General features: G+C 35.7%; 1 protein-coding gene across 4 annotated transcripts in view; it reads left to right on the top strand.

The window, feature by feature from the left end:
• The window catches only part of KIF24 (kinesin family member 24), a 59,884-nt gene that overhangs the window by 17,739 nt on the left and 23,815 nt on the right, over positions 1 to 18,330 (top strand). For 2 of the 4 annotated variants that reach the window (XM_010967391.3, XM_045504666.2), the window contains exons 2-6: positions 1,656 to 2,303; positions 5,556 to 5,745; positions 10,422 to 10,519; positions 13,387 to 13,602; positions 17,738 to 17,825. In XM_010967391.3, the coding sequence (XP_010965693.1) occupies positions 1,681 to 2,303; positions 5,556 to 5,745; positions 10,422 to 10,519; positions 13,387 to 13,602; positions 17,738 to 17,825 (1,215 nt within the window). In that variant the 5' untranslated portion in view covers positions 1,656 to 1,680. Of the gene's footprint in view, positions 1 to 754; positions 1,341 to 1,655; positions 2,304 to 5,555; positions 5,746 to 10,421; positions 10,520 to 13,386; positions 13,603 to 17,737; positions 17,826 to 18,330 lie in introns of those variants that run through there. The other 2 variants (XM_074363157.1, XM_074363158.1) reach the window with 2 other exon arrangements.

Below are 18,330 nucleotides of genomic sequence, written 5' to 3' on the forward strand. Positions count from 1 at the left end.
AACTACCCCAAAATTTAGTGGCTTAAAACAATTACCATTTTATTTGCTAACAGTTCTGTGAGTCAAATATTTGGGCTAGGCTTAGCTACATTTGGTCTCACCTGGGACCCCATATGGCTGCAGTCATCTGGTGGCGCCAGTGGGGCTAAATAGTTTTAGATGGCTTCTCTCATGTCTGGCTTTGATGATGGCTGTTGGCTGGGCTTCTTCACATGGTAGCAGAAGAGTTCCTAGAGAACAGTGGAAGCCTCTCTTGAGGACTAGGCATGGAAGGCACAGTGTCACTTCCACCACATTATGTTGGCCAAAACATGTCATGAGGCCAGCCTAGCTGCAACAGGAGAAATAAATTCCATCTCTTGATGGAAGGACCTGCAAAGAATTTGTGGCTTTTTTTTTTTTTTCAATCTACCACAAATGGCAAAGGGCAGGATGAGTTTAGAATGTAATACTTAGCCCCTTTGGCCTTTTCTTTAGCCTAAGTAGCATTTCCTCCAAAGTTAATTACACAAGGTCCTTTAATCATCTTTATTACCTGGCCCTGACTTCTTTCTCTGTTTCTCCCAGAATGAAAATAAAATATAAATTAAAATGAAAGACAGAAAAGCTTTACCACGAACTAATAGAATTTTGAAAAAACTGAATTATTAAAAAAATTTTTTAAGAGAAAATGTAGTTTGCTTACTTTTTTTTTTAAATAAACACCTTTATTGTGATGTGGTTCCTGTACATAGTTTACTTAATTTGAATATTCTCATGAACTTGAACTTGATCACAGAGATTTGGAGAATTCCTCAGGGTCCTGGCTTTAATAATAGACCAGGATTATGTGTTATTACCACATTATTTGTTGGTATTTATTAAATAGCTTGGTGTTAAAAGTTTTTAAGCATTTTAATGTACATGTATTTAAAATCCTGACCGTACTATTAATTTCCTGGGTAAATCCTTTTTTCATATTTTGTATAGGTAGACATCTACAACCACCTACCTTTTAGAATGATCTGAAATCCTGAATTAGTAGATTCTAAATTAATGATATTTTTACTTCCTTATTCAACTAACTTCTACCAGTACTCAGCAGATACAAATGTGATTTCCTCTGAGTTATATTTGTTTACAAACCTCTGTGGTCTGCTATTTAATTCTGCTTTCCATTCTGAAAGAGTTCTTACCCTTTGTTCATTAATCAGGAGAAACAGTTGTGCAACATGCCTTGACATTAACTTGAACATCTAAAATTAGTCCTGTAACAATCAGCAGTTGGGAACAAGGTTTCAGTAGTCTGTGGTATGTGTTAAGTAGCCAGTGCAAGGTTGCAAGGAACTCCCTATAAATAAGTAAGTGACTTGTGTTTTGTATGTGTGTGCATGTACCTGTGTATATATACAACTGAAAGTCTCTTTAAAAAAAAGGTCTCTCTTTATTAAGCAGATAGACAAATTACATCTGTTACTACAAATGCATTATAAGCATCTTTGTTTATTTTATGCTGTGCTGTTTAATCATTTTAGAAGAAAAATATATTTATTGAAAACCTGATATGCTAGAATGGATTTTTCTGCATGTTTCTTTCCTGGTTTTCAATTTTTAGAGGAATGATTATATTACATCTACTATATTTCAAGTGAATGAGCTTTTTTTTTCCTCTTCAGAATTTATAGAAACCCATTCCCAAAAATGACATCCTGGTTGTATGAATGTCTTTGTGAAGCTGAGTTAGCACAGTATTATCCTCATTTTACTGCCCTTGGCCTTCAGAAAATAGATGAATTAGCCAATGTTACAATGAAAGACTACTCCAAATTGGGAGTCCATGACATGAACGACCGAAAACGTCTCTTCCAACTCATCAAAATCATAAAGATTATGCAGGAAGAAGATAAAGCAGTCAGTAGCCCAGAGTATCCTCTTCAGACAAGCAGCCTGTGCATCAAGCCTCAGAAACCCAGATCTGGCCCTCGCAGGCAACTGCATTTTGATTCTCCTGCCGACAACAAAGACAGAGCTACCAGCAACAATGAGTTTGAACTGTGCGATTTATCAGATTTTTCTGCAAGTGAACAGAAGTCTAGTTACCTAAAAGTAATGGAACACATACTACCAGATGATTCCCAGTACCATACAAAAGCAAGAATTCTGAATGCCACAGCTGCTGATTCCTATGTACAAACAGAAACCAACACTTCACTCTTTTCATCAAATCACTTTTCTCCAATACAGGGGGATTGTGATATTCCCATTATTCAAAGAGTCTCTCGTGTTTCAGGGTATAACTATGGAATCCCTCATTCCTGTATCAGGTAATCATTTATTTTTATCTTTTTTCTTTTTTTTGGAGGGAGGTTAGTTTCAGGCAAGGGCAGGCTTCTCTATGACCAGAGGGGAGCAACTATTCCTTACAGAAAATGATAGTGAATATCTCTGCAGTGATAATAGAAGTACCTTGATGGGGGGAAATTAATGACGAATTTGGACTTTGCAGATAGGAGGAAGATGATATTGTTCATGCACACCAAGCAGCTGCTACTTGCCAGGGTCTGCTATTTTTCTTGTAGCAGACCTATTTTTATTATTTATTATAGTGTAACATGATATATCTAGTGCATCCATGAAGGTAAAAAAGCTAACTAGCCTCTGCAGTAGAAAAAAATTACACAATTCATGGGGTTTTTTATTTTAAGGTTATCAAATTCACTTCAACCAGGAGACATGGAGCTTAAAACAAAGAGCATGTAGTTGAATTGGTCTTTGGAGCAATTAGTTTACCTGCACATATTGAAATATGGTCCTGATTTTGAGTGCTTTCTACAATTTCAGCCTTGGAAGAACAGATGATTTTGGTCATTGCAAAGAGTAAGACACCTTTAATGGAGTTTAGAGTTTGAGAGTCAGGGTGACAATAAGTTATTTTCACCTGCTGCTTCAAGTTAGAATTTGAAGGTCCCTGTGAGGCGAAATATTGAGTAATCCCTAATACTTGCCTTGGTATAATAGAAAACATGTTCTTTTAAAAAAAAACATTTATTGCTTGTTTTATTATTTTAAAAAGTATAGCTGGTGAATTATGGAGAAACAAAATACATTCTTAAGCCACATTTTTTAAAAAATAAAGGTTATTGTTCATAGCTTAAAGTATTTACATCTGGTCTTAACGTTGGCTAAGATTTCAGAGGATTTCATAACCAACTAGTTCTTTTAATTCTACAAAAATAGAACACCCAATTTTAAAGGTAAAAATACCTTAGTAATTTGAAACACAAGTTAATTCGATAGTGTTTCTAAAAACTTCTTTTTGTTTGTTTTGGTTTAGCAAAACAGTCCTGTTTTCTTTTAACTGTAAAAAAACTAGATTATTTTATGACCATAAATGACGTGCTGTCCTGTTGGTTAACTCGGTGGTGAAAAAACAAATACTTTCTTGAATGTTACAGTCTTTTATTGAGCAACACATAGAAATCTAAATTGGAATTATTTGTAAATGGAATACAGATATTAATTTGCATTATTTATTCAGATAGAAGGGATATTTTTGTTTAAATATTGCTATTTTATTTATTTAGCAAATGTAAAGTACCACCTCTGCTTGATCTGATTCTAGATATGAAGATAACTAGGATATCTGGAGGCTCTCAGACTCTTAGAGGGCAGGGTGAGTGGGAAGACAGACAACCATATAAACCTTTATAAACCATATAAACCATGTATAAACACAGAGGTTTATACATGGCAGGCCCAGAATGAAAGCATCCAATTGAGCTTTCTTCACCTTTTTTATATCATTTTTATGTCACTCTTCCCATTCCTTATTATATTAGAGAAATGGAGGTAAAAAAAGTATATTTTCTCCAGTAATTCTCAATATTGTCTTCTCACCCTAACCCTAAGTAGGAGTCAGAATTTCAGAACCCTGAGAAACTCACCAACTTAAAGCTTCCTATTAGTGAGTCATCTGGATCCAAAGAGCAGTCTCTGGATACCTTAAATTAGGAAAGTTCCAAATGAATTACTGGCCTCAGAATTTTACTAAAAGTTTAAGACATTTGGAGATAACTGGTTGCCCTGACTTATTTAAGATCTAATTCCAGCTGTCTTAACTTTTTGCAAGTCAGACAGAGTTTATTTCTTCAAGGGAAGATTGGACATTAAAACCGGAGCCTTTTAGAAAAACATTCATTCCTTTTTGCCTCTTGAACTTGAAAACTATAGTTCTTTTGTCCATATAACCAATCCTAGAATTGCTGGTCAGTTTTTAAAAGGACATTTTCTACCCTCTTTGATTAGCTTTATGTGATTAGGTTATTAATACCAGCAACTAGAGATCTTGACACAAGGCTCCTGTTAAAATTTAGGATGCATTGAAAGTTTTTTCTTATAAAAAATCTAACATGCAAAAGAAGAAGAATAGAACAATGAACTCCCATATGCCCGTCATTCACTTTTGATGATTGTCAAGATTTTGCTACCTTTAATGTCAAAATGGTACATTTTTTAGACGTCTACTATAGGTTGGTTAAAAAAAAATGCTTTAAAAGCCTTAAGTAGTCCTTTATGCATTATATTAGAAATTTTATTTGCTACTTTTTACTAATTTAGATCCTGGCAAGAAATAATTTTCCAGTCAGTTGGAGGGCTCACAAAATTGAAATTGATAATGAAACAATTATATAGTGAAATATCCTGTGTAAAATCTATTATAAAAGGCTTTTTAGGGGCTATTAATCAAATTCTAAAGAGTAAAGGAAGGGAATAATTTGTCCCACTAAGACATTCTTAGTATATGTGCCAAAGGCATTTATCCTGATAAAACATCTATTTCAAGAATTCTGTTTTCTGGTTACCTTGCTTAAGAGGCATTTCTACATAGGTAAGTGGTCAGTTCTTGAATATATGCATTTATACCACCATTGGACTCAACTAGTAAATTGATGAATTTTGTATCCTTAACCCAAGGAAAATTGCCTCAAATATTCTGGATGTTAAGGTTGATGAGTCCACTGAAGCCAGCCAGAGAAGAAATGTGTCTGAATAGAAGGGTTAATTAGTGGTGGACAGCACCAGTAATAAAATTGTCCCAGGAAGAAGAAATACAGGATTGTGTTCTAACAAATAAATACCTATTGGGGAGGGCAAAAAGAAGTAGTAAGAAAACAGGACAAAGGGAGGGCCAGAATATACCTGGGAGAAACGAGGAAAGAACATTGAAACCAGTCACCAAATTCAAGTTATTAAATAAACCCAGGTAGGATTTAAAAAAATTTAGATTGAATGGTCAAGAAAACAGTAAATGTACAATAATAATTGCATTGAAAGGAGTAAGAGACATTGGGTGGGGTGGAGTAGAGATGGAGATAGAAGTAATCAGGAGTATTTATAGCTAATAAAAGAACTTCTCAGAACTTTCAACACTTCAGTGTGTAACACATACTATATGTGTGTGTATTACACCTAATATATAACAAAGTATGCTGATACTTTGACCTTAAGTAGCTTTATCCTTATTAAAAATTTAGTAGCTTTATCCTATTAAAAATTAAAGCCCACTTATATATCAGACAGAACACCTCAGAGAAAGAGAATCCTTGGACTGAGATGGAGAAAATCAGAGTTTGTGTTCGAAAACGCCCTCTGTGCATGAGGGAGTTACGTCGTGGAGAAATGAATATTATTACTGTAGAAGACAGAGAAACTCTACTTGTTCATGAGAAGAAAGAAGCAGTTGACCTCACACAATATATTCTGCAGGTATGATGCTTTCCTTCTGTGTTTGGAACTAATATTATCAAGTATCAATGTTTTGCTTTTTGTTTCAGTACAAATTCTGAAATCCAGTTTCTGGTTCTGGTGTTGGCATCCATTCCTGATGTGACATTGCATTAAGTCATTGATAACCCTGAGCCTTCATTTTTTTTTTTTAAATATAGTGCAGTGAGAAATACAAAAACATAGTTCCTCCACTCTTGTGCAATCGAGTTGCATCATACATTATTCACTTAACATGCTTTATGTGAATTTAATTGTACACATTTAGCCAGAAAAGGGGGGGAATGAGGGAATTAAAAGAATTTAAATAATGAATTGGTGGTAGGCAAGACTAATCACTGAGCATATGCTCCAGAGTGACCATAAGATGATCACACAGTTAGTCTCAATTCTGTCCTGTCTCTCACATTGTGAACCTCTCATTTTGCTGAGTGTGAGTCTGGAGTTTCATGATGGAGGATATATTTTTGAGCAACAAGACCCCAGATTGCCAGCCAGCTGTTTATTTTGATTCTTAGTTGTGCTTGGATTTAGACTTAATTTGGTGGAAATTGGGCTCCTGAGCAAGCCAGTTTATACAAGCTAAATTACAATGAGTAAATATAATCCAGGGATCTGATTTCACATTGAACATATAAGGATTTATAAGTTTAAATAAAACACTGGTAGCTCAGACACATAAAAAATGTTCATTCCCTGCCTGAATGATTATGATGAGTCTAAGGATAAAGGGTTTGGTTTGGAAAGAGTTTATTCCAAGCTGATAGGTACCCTTGCAGTAACTCAGTCTCTTACGAAAACAGCAAACTCTGTAGATGGAAGATATCATAATTTAGGTACTGTTAAAATTATGAAGCAATTATGAATAATCTAAATAATTAGGGAATAATCCACCAGATGTTAAGATTTGGGAATTCGGAGTTTCTCTTACTCTGAATCTGCCTCCCTGAATGTTCATATTATGTCCATTCTATTCTCTGTATTGCTCTCTTCAAAACCCAGTGACTGATAGAAAAAAATAGTGAGTAATCTGGTGTGCAGGCAGTTCACCTTAATCAGCTGAGATTTTACTCACTGGAATAAATTCTTAAATACTGAGGTCAGCTTGTTAACACTCTCCCCTCTTTAACAGTTGCATTGTTCTTCTTTTTCTTTGGTTACCAAAATTAGATTTCACAGTAACATTCAAGATAATCCACTGAGTCTTTCTATGGGCACTAAATTACTAGGCCACTCTATAACTCACCCAATCACTTTAACAGTCTTATCGATTGCTGGTCAATGTACAATCTATTAGGTCTAGGTGGGAGGTATTTATATTGAAGATGGTGCAAATGACCAATTAGTTGTAATGCTATCTAGTTCCATGGCTACTTATAGCCATAGTAATAGCCCTATCCAATCACCATCTACCCAAGACTGCCTTAATGATGCTTCTGTCACAGTAATTCTCTTAAGGAGGCATCATCTTATCTTTTGTATTTTTCCTTTATCCCACAACACAATAAGCTTACTTTGTCATTATCATTGATCAATACTTATTGAATCCCTATAGTTTCCATAGCACTTTCTCTGCTGTTTGAACTTTAGACCTTTGCTCTCATAGGTCAAAGTCCTTACCTATCAATGCTTATGATATATAAGTGTTGGGAGGCCTTTTTTCTCCCTCTTTTTCTTCCTTAAGTAGAAAGAAGAAAAGGGAGGTTCATAGCAAACATAGCAAATAAATATTGATCTCAGATTCTTTGGGTTTTATTTTAAAATTTATTCAGGAATTCAAGCAATAGGTTTATATGTTCTTTAATTAAATATCCTATCCTTTCAAATCTTCTGTTGCTTAGTATATATGATCATATACATGTAGTATGCTGTCCTTACCATTAAATTTTATATTAACATAGTAAGTGAAAAAACAAGGAAACAAATCTACATGTGTTTCAGTCCAATTTCTTAAAGAGAAAAGTATATAGGAAAAAAAGATGGTAATAAAATATATCAAAAAGTCAATAGTGACATTCTCTGGGTAGTAAGATGTACAAATTTTGATTTTCTTCTCTGTTATCCATGTTTAAAATTTTTTCTGCAATCAGCTGTGTTACTCTTATATAAAAAATACTTTTGAATGGGATAAATTTATCTATTTCAAAATCAAAAGGGTATGCAATGAAGAGTATCTCGAATCCCATTTCCTCCTTGAAGACAACCAGTATTACTTGTTCTAAGTGTATCTTTCCAGAGATAGTCTATAGATACATTTATAATCTGAAAAAAACTTATTTAAAAAATAAACTATGCAACTCTGATCACATCAAGGCTAAAGTGAATGTTAATCCAACCTCATTGATAAAATATAATTAAATGAAAGTGTATGTGATGCAAAGGACTTTATGAATCATAATCTTGCATTTTCACATATAAAAGATACTTAACAAAAGTACTAGAAAAATAATACTTCAATCCTAGTGGAAGGAAAAATACTAGTCCCTTTAATAAGTGCTTTCAAAGGCATTTACTCAAGAGTACTTACAGGAGAGGAAGAATAGCCATATACTCAGTGAAATAAAGCCCCCAAAAAAGTACTCCCACATTTACTTCTGTTTATTTTTTTCTTATTTTCCTTAGAAATGCAAGAAATGCTTTTGACTTCATACTTAACTAAAAAACCTACAGTGATATTTGAGCAAAGAATGTATTTGTCTCCTTGCTTAAAGACCAGTTATGAATTAGATATAAATCATGTCCATTAAAGTCAGATTTTAGAAATACATTTTACTCTTTATTATCGCCATTTTAAGCTTAATCAAAAGTATAATGAACCCCCATGTACCTGTCACCCAGATTCAACAGTTACATTTTACTGCTCTTAAAACCACTCACATTTTTCAGAGCACTAGAAGTTCACAGATCTCTTTATCATGCTGCACAGATTCATTTTTTTCTCACCCCAAACTTCTGGAGATTTTTTTCTAACAGATAAATTTGACTTTGTGGCCCCAATTTCTTCTCAGATCTAACAAATTTCCATTCTAATGTAATGGTACATGAAACAGAATCGAACTTGAGGTAGTGACCCACAATAAATTGGCTAAAGTCTACTTTTCTAGATTTGCCCATAAAATTTTTTCTTAACTGAATATTTAGAACAGACCCAAAAGGTAGCAGAAGGTAGGGCCTCATCTCTCAATCATTGTATATGGACTGCCATTATGCTACATGAAAGTATTAGTATTTCTTACTCAGATATGGTTGGGCGGCCAACATGGTAAGCCTCTAAATTATGTAAATAATTATGGCTGCTGAACTAATGTTTTCCAGACCCAATTTAATGTGGTCCCCTATCTCTCTTCTTTCAGATTACTATGGTTTTTCACTTGGGAATTGTCTTGAACCCCTTTCTCTCCCCAGCATCCACACTCAGTCAGTTGCCAAATTTCTCATGCATCAATCTCTTTTGTTTCCATTATCATCGTCTAATTGAGACCCTTCTTAATCTCACCACTGAATTACTAGTGTTCTTGTTCCTGATCCATTCATAGTATGAAGTCTTCCAATAAAGTGGCTTAGATTATCCCTTTCCTTTGCAAAGTCTTTCCACTTTTACTGAATTAAATATAAGCATTCCACCCCTCCCTTAAGGCTGGTATCCGAAAACCGCTACAACATAGTCCTAACTCATTATTCTAGTCTTCTATTTCACTTTTCTACCTAACAAGTTCCTGTATTTTAGACACGTTGAATCCTCCCTGTCCTCTAAACATTTTTTGTGCTTTCCTGCTTTGACTCTTTGCTCATGTTTCCCCAGTGCCTTGAATACCTTCCCTGCCTCAGTCTCTACCTCTTAAATTCCTCTTCTTCCCCCGTGGCCCATTTTTCAGTACAGTCTTTTTCATAATGTCTTTCCCAATCAGAGAAGATTGTTTTTCTTTTGTTCCGCACGTACTTTATCTCTCAAGTTTTTTCTGCCTCATGGTCATTTGTATACTTGTCTGGATTAACATCTTTAAATAGTGAGGTGGTGTAATGGAAGGGTAATGTCTGTATCTTTGGGTCCCTTGGAAGTGTCTGCTGCAATATACGTGCTACTAGCTGAGCAGTAAATATTTATGGAATTCTGAGTTTAGCTATGTGATTAGGGAATGAAGATCTTCCTCTAGAATTCCCCCCAAATTTCAAGTATGCTGGCCCCAGCTGAGCTATGAGGATAATCTCCATAGAATTCAGTTTCTTTCCTACGCAGTAGGAGGATTGGCTCACTGGTGTCCTCATCAGTTTACTTCCCTTAAGAGAGAACGAAAATTGTGTGGCTTAATTTTTATATAATAAGAATATGTTGAGGGGAGCATATAGCTAAGTGGTAGAATGTGTGCTTAGCATACATGAGGTCCTGGGTTCAATCCCCAGTACCTCCATTTAATAAATAGATAAAGAAACCTAATTGCCTCCTTCTCCTAGTAAAAAAAATGGTTGTCTACAGAGATCTCAAGTAAAAGAAGGCTCTGTCATTTGACAGTTAATGATTGCTTATTTATCTCTAAGTTTGTCATGGACAGTTACGATAGTTAAAAATATATTTGCACCTTTATCATGTATTAGCTAGAATAGTGGTGAAGAAAATCCAGTAAGTGTCTCTTTCTATAAAAATCAAATTTCTTTTTCAGCATGTTTTTTATTTTGATGAAGTCTTTGGTGAGGCATGCACCAATCGAGATGTATACATGAAGACTACTCACCCACTCATTCAGCATATTTTCAATGGGTATGATAGAAATTATTTGCTTATCTTGCTTTGTATTTTCTATTTTCCATAAGTCTTATTTTTTATAAATACCACTTATGCTTTTCAATTGTTTTGAATTAAATGTGAAATTGTGTTTTGACCTAGTGAATTAGACTCTTGTGGAAAATTCAGTGTCTCTATTTATTGGATTCATAAAGCATTTAGAAATATTCAGCAAAATTTCCTTTTACACTGATAATATTGATTCTCTGTGCTTAGTGAAAAAATATAAGCTGTCAACAATACTATATCATCAAAGTCCTGAATAAAAAGGTTTAAGTGGTTGTACTTAGTTTGAACTTTTGATGATAATAGGAATCATGTATTCTGGCTATAGTTTATTTTTTTTCACTGGAATAAGATAAATGACTATTGCCCATTTTTTATAGATGTATTTTTTAAATTTTGAAATAATTGTTCACACTTAATATTAAATGGGTCAGAGTAGGTACAAGGGGCTTCTGTTGTGTATTTAAAATGTAGTCAGATACAGAGAAAATGCTGAACAGCCTGCTAGAGTCGCTGATTTCAGAGTGTTTTTCGTTTTTATTCTTTAAAATAACTTTTATAACTTTAAAAAAATTGAGGTATAATTTACATACATTAAGATGCACAGAAATATTTAGATTTGATAAGTTTTGATAGTTGTATGTATCCAAGTAATCAATACCTGGAACAAGGTATAGAACATTTCCATCACCCTAGAATGTTCTCTTGTGTCCCTTTTTAGTTAATCCTCCTACCTTCACCACCAGGTCTTATATAATGACTGACTTGCTTTCTGTCACTACAGATTAGTTTTGCCTGTTCTAGAATGTCATAGAAATAGAATCATTACAATATGCATTTTATGCCTGGCTTTTTTGCTTAGCATAATGTTCTTTGATATTAGTACATGTTGTTGCATGTATGTATAGTTTTATTGCTGAGTAATATTCCCTCCTGTGAATGTACCACAGTTTGTTTATCCATTGTCTTGTTGATGAACATTTGGGTTGTTTCCAGTGGAGTATTTTTAATAAAGCTGTATGAACATTTTTATACAAGCCTTTTTATGGGCATGTTTTAATTTATCTTGAATAGAAACCTAGAAATGGAATTGCTGGGTCATAGGATAGGTGTATGTTTATAAGAAAGTGTTCAACAATTTTCCATGAATTATTTTATATTCCCAACAGCAGTGTTTGAGAATTGTAGTTCTGCATCCTCACCATATTTGATATTGTCAATCTTCTTTATTTTAGCCAATTTAATGGGTATGGAACTCTATTTCATTGTGTTTCTAAGTTTTAATTTCCCCAGTGTCTAATGATACTGAGCATCTTTTCATGTGCTTATTGGCCATTCAGATATCTTCATTTGCCTGTTTTTTTGTGTTATCTTTTTATTGTTGTGTAGCAATTTTTTTTTTCAATGAGCAGGCTAAAAAAGTGAAATCTCTTTTAGGTTCAATTTCTTATGCACCAAATTTAGGGAGTGCTTTTTGAGAGAGCAGTTTTCTAAAATAAGTTAGAATTTTTATATTAAGACATTACCAATAAAAAATAAGAGAGTTGCAAGTTAAGTGAAATTATTAGGTAAGTTCTGTAAATGTAATAGGAGATTTCTTCATCTGTTGTTTTTTGAAAATAAGTCATCAGTAAAATGCTCAGAAGATAAGGTAGATATTATTCTCTACTCTAATTCTGCTAGATGATCTTCAGTGTGTTCAGATTTTCCTCCTGAAATTCTTTTCTTAACTGTGGCTCTGCCTGTATATTCAAGTGCTTACACTTCTGGGAGCCATGGTTTAAAAGACAAGGAGTAAATGATCTCTGCTTAAATCTGGTTAGCTCCCCTCTTTTGATTCTCACACTTTCATGGTTCCTTTGCTCTTAACATTTCACTCTTTTTTTGGTTTCTGTCTGTCTGCTATGTATTCATCTCTCTGCCTCCCCCTCCCCTGTGTCCATAAATACTTTTTTCTTGCTGCAGGTAGCTACTTTTATCATTAATCCATGTGATTCCCGTTCAATAGTCTGCAATAGCTACTTACTGCATAACATTATGTTTACTCTCTCATTAGTACTACACAATACTAGGACTACATAGTACATAGGACCCACAATACTCAGGTAATCTTGGCTTCAACTCGTCCTAAAACATACTGTGACTGGCAAATTGGTCTCCAAGTTCTCCTGTCCACCTCTTATTCTGCAGTTTTGTACACTCATATGGGTTGTGTGTACACACACATAGCCACATGCAAGAATAAGGACTCTCACTTAGAATCATAGGACATCAGGGCCAGAAGGGATCTTAGAAATCAAGTAACCCAGTAACTTATTGATAGAAATGAAAATTGAGACCCTAAGAGATCTTTTGTGAGTCCTTTAAATATTTTGCTTAAATTTATTTTACCTCTATCTGAACTTCCTTAATATTCAAATGAGTGGTCACCACTATCCTATTTATTGTATGATCTTCTATTATTCATTGTATTTAATTCTCTATTACTTCTTTCACCAAACTTATCTTTCAGAATTAACTTTTTTTTCCCCCTCTGGGATCCCCTAAAGCACCTAGCATGTGGTCTTTGTTTGCTTATCTCCTAGAGTTAGTTGTCTTATGGTCTTACCAGTTCCATAAAAAATTTCTATTAAAAAACTCATGTACTGCTTTGAGAATTTTTTTCCTCTTCCCATGTTTTTATAATGTAAAGCCCTCTTCTCCTTAAAGGACTCTATGTTTTATACCTAATTTTGTCAAGGATTCTTTTTCTACCTGTCTTTTGTCATTTAAAAATATGTGTGTAGATTAGCATTTCTCTTAATATTTAAAAGTAATACAAATAATTCTTCCCCCAGAGGCAATGCCACTTGCTTTGCATATGGGCAGACAGGTGCAGGAAAGACTTACACCATGATAGGAACACATCAGAACCCGGGACTGTATGCTCTGGCTGCCAAAGACATCTTCAGACAGCTAGAAGTGACCCAGCCAAGAAGGCACCTCTTTGTGTGGATCAGCTTCTATGAAATCTACTGTGGACAGCTTTATGACCTCCTAAATAGAAGGAAAAGGTATTGGATATGAATGGGAAACTGTAAATCTGTTCTTTATTGTTTTAAGCCAGAGTCCCACTGAACCATGGGATTTAATGAGAAGCTTTGGTACATTAATGCCCTTTTGTGAAATGAGAGTCTCCTGAATCAGATGCATATTTTTTTAAACTGTCAACTCAGCTAGAGAAAAACATAAATTAGCCTTCTATTAGTATTTAAGTGATCAATATCCTAATGTTCATCAAAAAACTGTATCCCTTTTATTTTGGTCTATGAAAAAGGTCATAATTTCAGGAAGTCAGGAAACCAACATGTACTTAAATCCCTTCCTATTCTTTTGAGCTATTATTATGCTGGGAGAACTATAAATAATGTTTGCAACTTTCTCTTGTTTTTCCTCTCAGTAATCTTAGGGTAAGCTTAATGATAGTTTTCTGAAATCAGTAAAAAGAAAATCTTTTCTTTACATTAGACTTTTAACTCTTATAAGGCTTAAACTGTTGCCCTTGCAATATAATTCAGTACTTTAGAAATGTATTCAGTAACTGGTTTTTAAATACCTATTGTGTTTTTCTGGCATAAAGTTTTGTTCTGGTTGAAACAGATGATTTTTACTGAGTAGGAGGCAACAAAATTGTGAAGGTATGCACTGACTGGGAGAATAAGGAGGAGAGAGAGGGAGTAGGGGAAGGGGAAGGATAAAAGATTGTCATAACAGAATTAACCAGACCTGAGACATTTTGGGAGCAGCCACACCAGGTGGAGAGGAGTGAGTTGAGTCTGAGCATGATAGAAGTCTGGGGAAACCAAATCAGTGAAAGAGACTAGCCCCCAGCAAAGGTATCTAAGCCCCTACAGAGCTGTCCAAAAGGTCATGCAAGTTTCGTGTGCTCCAGGCAAACACTGGAATGGGGAGTAGGGGTGGAGGAGCAGCTCTAGTTCAGCAGGGAGAGCATGATAAGGCAGCCCCCATTACAGAGGGGCAGTAGGGTATTGGGTAGCAGAACTGGAGAGGTCACCAAAGTGGGCTTAGGCAGTCCGCCATCCTGTGGACTATTCCAGAAAAAAAAAAAAAGAGACCTTTACAGTCTCCCAAGGCAATAAAAATAAAAGCAGAAATAAACAAATGAAACCTAATTAACCTTATAAGCTTTTGTACAGCAAAGGAAACCATAAACAAAACAAAAAGACAACCTATGGACTAGGAGAAAATATTTGCAAACAATGCTACTGACAAGGGCTTAATTTCCAGAAAGTACAAACAGCTCTTGCAACTCAATAACAACCCAATCAAAAAATGGGCAGAAGACCTAAACAGACGTTTCTGCAATGAAGACATCTAGATGGCCAATAGGCACATGAAAAGATGTTCAGTATCGCTAATTATCAGAGAAATATAAATCAAAACTACAATGAGGCATCACCTCACACCAGTCAGAATGGCCATCATTAAAAAGTCCACAAACATTAAATGCTGGAAAGGGTGTGGAGAAAGGGGAAACCTCCTACAGGGTTGGTGGAAATGTAATTTGGTGCAGCCACTGTGGGAAGATAGTAAAGAGATTCCTTTAAAAACTAAAAATAGAGTTACCATATGATCCAGCAATCCCGTTCCTGGGCATATATCTGGAGGAAACTCCAGTTCAAAAAGATACATGCACCCCAATGTTTATAGCAGTACTATTTACAATAGCCAAGACATGGAAGCAACTAAAATGTTCATTGACAGATGGTTGGATAAAGAAGTTGTGTATATATACACAATGGAATACTACTCAGTCATAAAAAAGAATGAAATAATGCCATTTGCAGCAACATGGATGGACTTAGAGATTATCAAACTAAGTGAAGTAAGTCAGACTGAGAAAGATAAATATCACATTATATCACTTAAATGTGGAATCTAAAAAAATGATACAGATGAACTTGTTTACAAAACAGAAAGACTCACAGACATAGAAAACAAATTTATAGTTATCAGAGGGGAAAGTGAGGGGATAAATTAGGAGTTTGGGATTAGTAGATACAAGCTACTGTATATAAAACATAAACAACAGAGTCCTAGGGTATAGCACAGGAAACTATATTCAGTATCTCATAATAACCTATAATGAAAAAGAATGTGTGTATGTGTGTATATACATACATGTATATATATATGGCTGAATCACTGTTGTACACCAGAAACTAACATAACATTGTAAATCAACTATACTTCAATTTTTAAAAAGTAGGGGGCCTTGAGTATGCCACAGTTCAGAGAATGTGCAGGTGTTGGGGGCTCTATCGTGACACAACTGCCAAATTAAGGCTGCTGCTACTCTGGGGTTGCTTTGGGGAAGGGTTGCTTTTCTTTTCTACCCTCTCTATGTTGGTTTTGAAGCCTCAAGTTAGCTCCATCACAGCTTTTCTTCCAAGCCCCAGTGCCCTTATTAGGAGCCCTTTCCAGTCAGAATGGCCACTTTCTTTAAAGAACAGTTGGCATGAGAGTAAAAGCCACTGTTATGCTGTGTATGTGTGTGTGGTTTGTTTGTATGAAGAGACAATCAGTATGTCCAGCTGTTTGTGAAGGCAGTTCTTTAATGAATGACCCTGATATACCACCCTGTATTTTTGCATTCTCTATTTGTAGCCAGGGGTATGGGAATATGCTAACTCCTGGGTTTAAAGCTTCTCTAGGGCTCTCTAGGGAAGACCCATACTTACTGCAGTGTCTTGGGCTGTGGGATCACTGTTTTGGGCGTTTTTTAATGTCTCTGGTTAATACCTCTTTATTTCCTACCTTTCTGAGACTTCTGAAATGTCCTGCTCCACTGATGGCACCCTTTCTTGTTTGTTTAGAGCTGTTAAGACTTAACTTTTTTTTTTTTAATAAACTATATTTTCTATAACAAGTGGGGCTTTGACAAAGGTAGATAGAAGTATATAGCTCAGTCTATGTCTTAAACTAGAAACCAAAATTTAAAGATCTTAAAATTAACTCTTTAAAGTAGAGGATAAGTTTTTATACCTTTGCATAAAAAGTGGTAGAAATGTATTTCTTGCTTCTATGACTTAAAAATATAGCAGTACATTCTCGGCTGTTCATCAGGAACCTTTCTGGGGTGAGTTCAGGGTACAGGGCCTGGGGAGGATGCTCAGGAGTAGTGTGAGGGCTCTGAGAGCTAGCTCCCTCTTTTATTCCAGAAGCCTGACTGTTCCAATTGGTTGTCTTCTGACAGGTCATGGGCCTTGGTAAGGCTGTTTTCCTTCAGTCCTTCTGTAAAAATTTGGAAACTTGGGGTGAGGTATAGACTGAAAAAATTCTTTAGAGAAAATCATTTCTTTTTTGGCTATGAAGTGAAATTCCATTATTAATTTTAATCAGTATCTTACCAAGGGAGAAAATAATCTTAGTTTCTGATAGATTCAATACACGCGCCTTGTTGGATCTAGTTTAATGACTGTGGTAGACCACAACCACTCATTACGTTACACGCGGGCCTGAGGCTTTCATTTGCAGCACCAGTTCTTCCCAGCTGCCTTAGAAAACGTATCAGGACTCATACTGCAATTAGTAAAATAAAACCCTACTCATGCTGGCTTAAGCATTTAGGGAAATCATTACATTAGCTCATGTATCTAGAAAGCCTAGAGCACAGTGAGGCCTAAGGGTCTTTTTACTCTAGGAGTTCAGGGATGTTATAAAGACCCAGTTTCTTTGCATCTCTCTGCTCTGCCTTATATGGTGTTATCTTCATTCCAAAATTGTCTCTTTTGTAGATGCAAAATGGCTGCCACTGTTCCCAAGGCCACATGCTTTCACTTCCTGAGAGAAAAAGAGAGCTCCTCACCCCCAGGCACCTAACACCCAGAGACTAGGACTTTATTTTCAGCAGCAGAGATCCCATCTCCACTCCTAAACCAATCATTGTAGCCGGGAAAGCACCATCCACAGATTGGCATAGGTCTGGGTTATACGCTCATTCTTTTCATTGTAGCCAGAGATGCTGATTTGTTTGCTGGAGTCAGGAGGTGTGGGGGTGGGCAAGGGGAATGCACATCAATCCCACCCAAACAGAAAAACTGCTGCTTAATGGGAAAGTGGTGGGATGGTGTCTGGGGAGTCTGTTACAGGAGCTCTGCCGTACCAACCGTGCTCTCACATCTGCAGGCTCTTCGCAAGAGAAGACAGCAAGCACGTGGTACAGATAGTGGGACTGCGAGAGCTTCAGGTGGACACTGTGCAGCTTCTCCTAGAGGTAATTCTTCCTCCTTTACTATCCCACCAGAGCAGCCAAAGTACAGGGAAAGACTTCATTTTGCTATCTAGCAAGTATGATGGACTCAGATTTAGGCAATGGGCAGTGACAAACATGCCACTTCACACTTATGAAATATGAACCCTCCCCTGAAGGATGGCTCCTTTTACTGCAATGTTGTCTCAACACCTTGGTAGTGGGAGGTGGAGCATGCAGGAGAGCTTAATGCATGAGAGGACACTTTGGGGCCAGTTTCAAAGGCTGCTGCTATGTATTTTTATGGTAGTGGGCTCTAATAAAGGCTTCTGGAAATAGGAAATACTCTTATTTTAAATATTTTAATAGGTGATACGATCACATGGATTTGAAATTCAAAAAGTACAATGAAAATATTCCTTCCATTCCCTTTTCCTGAGACAATTTATTTTCTAGTTTTTGCATATCCTTCCCAAGGTATTTGAAAATCTGCTTTTTCATATTCGCCCTTTTAAAATATACAAGGTAG

This window comes from Camelus bactrianus, chromosome 4, assembly GCF_048773025.1.
Source record: "Camelus bactrianus isolate YW-2024 breed Bactrian camel chromosome 4, ASM4877302v1, whole genome shotgun sequence".
In the NCBI taxonomy this organism is placed as follows: Eukaryota; Metazoa; Chordata; class Mammalia; order Artiodactyla; family Camelidae; genus Camelus; species Camelus bactrianus.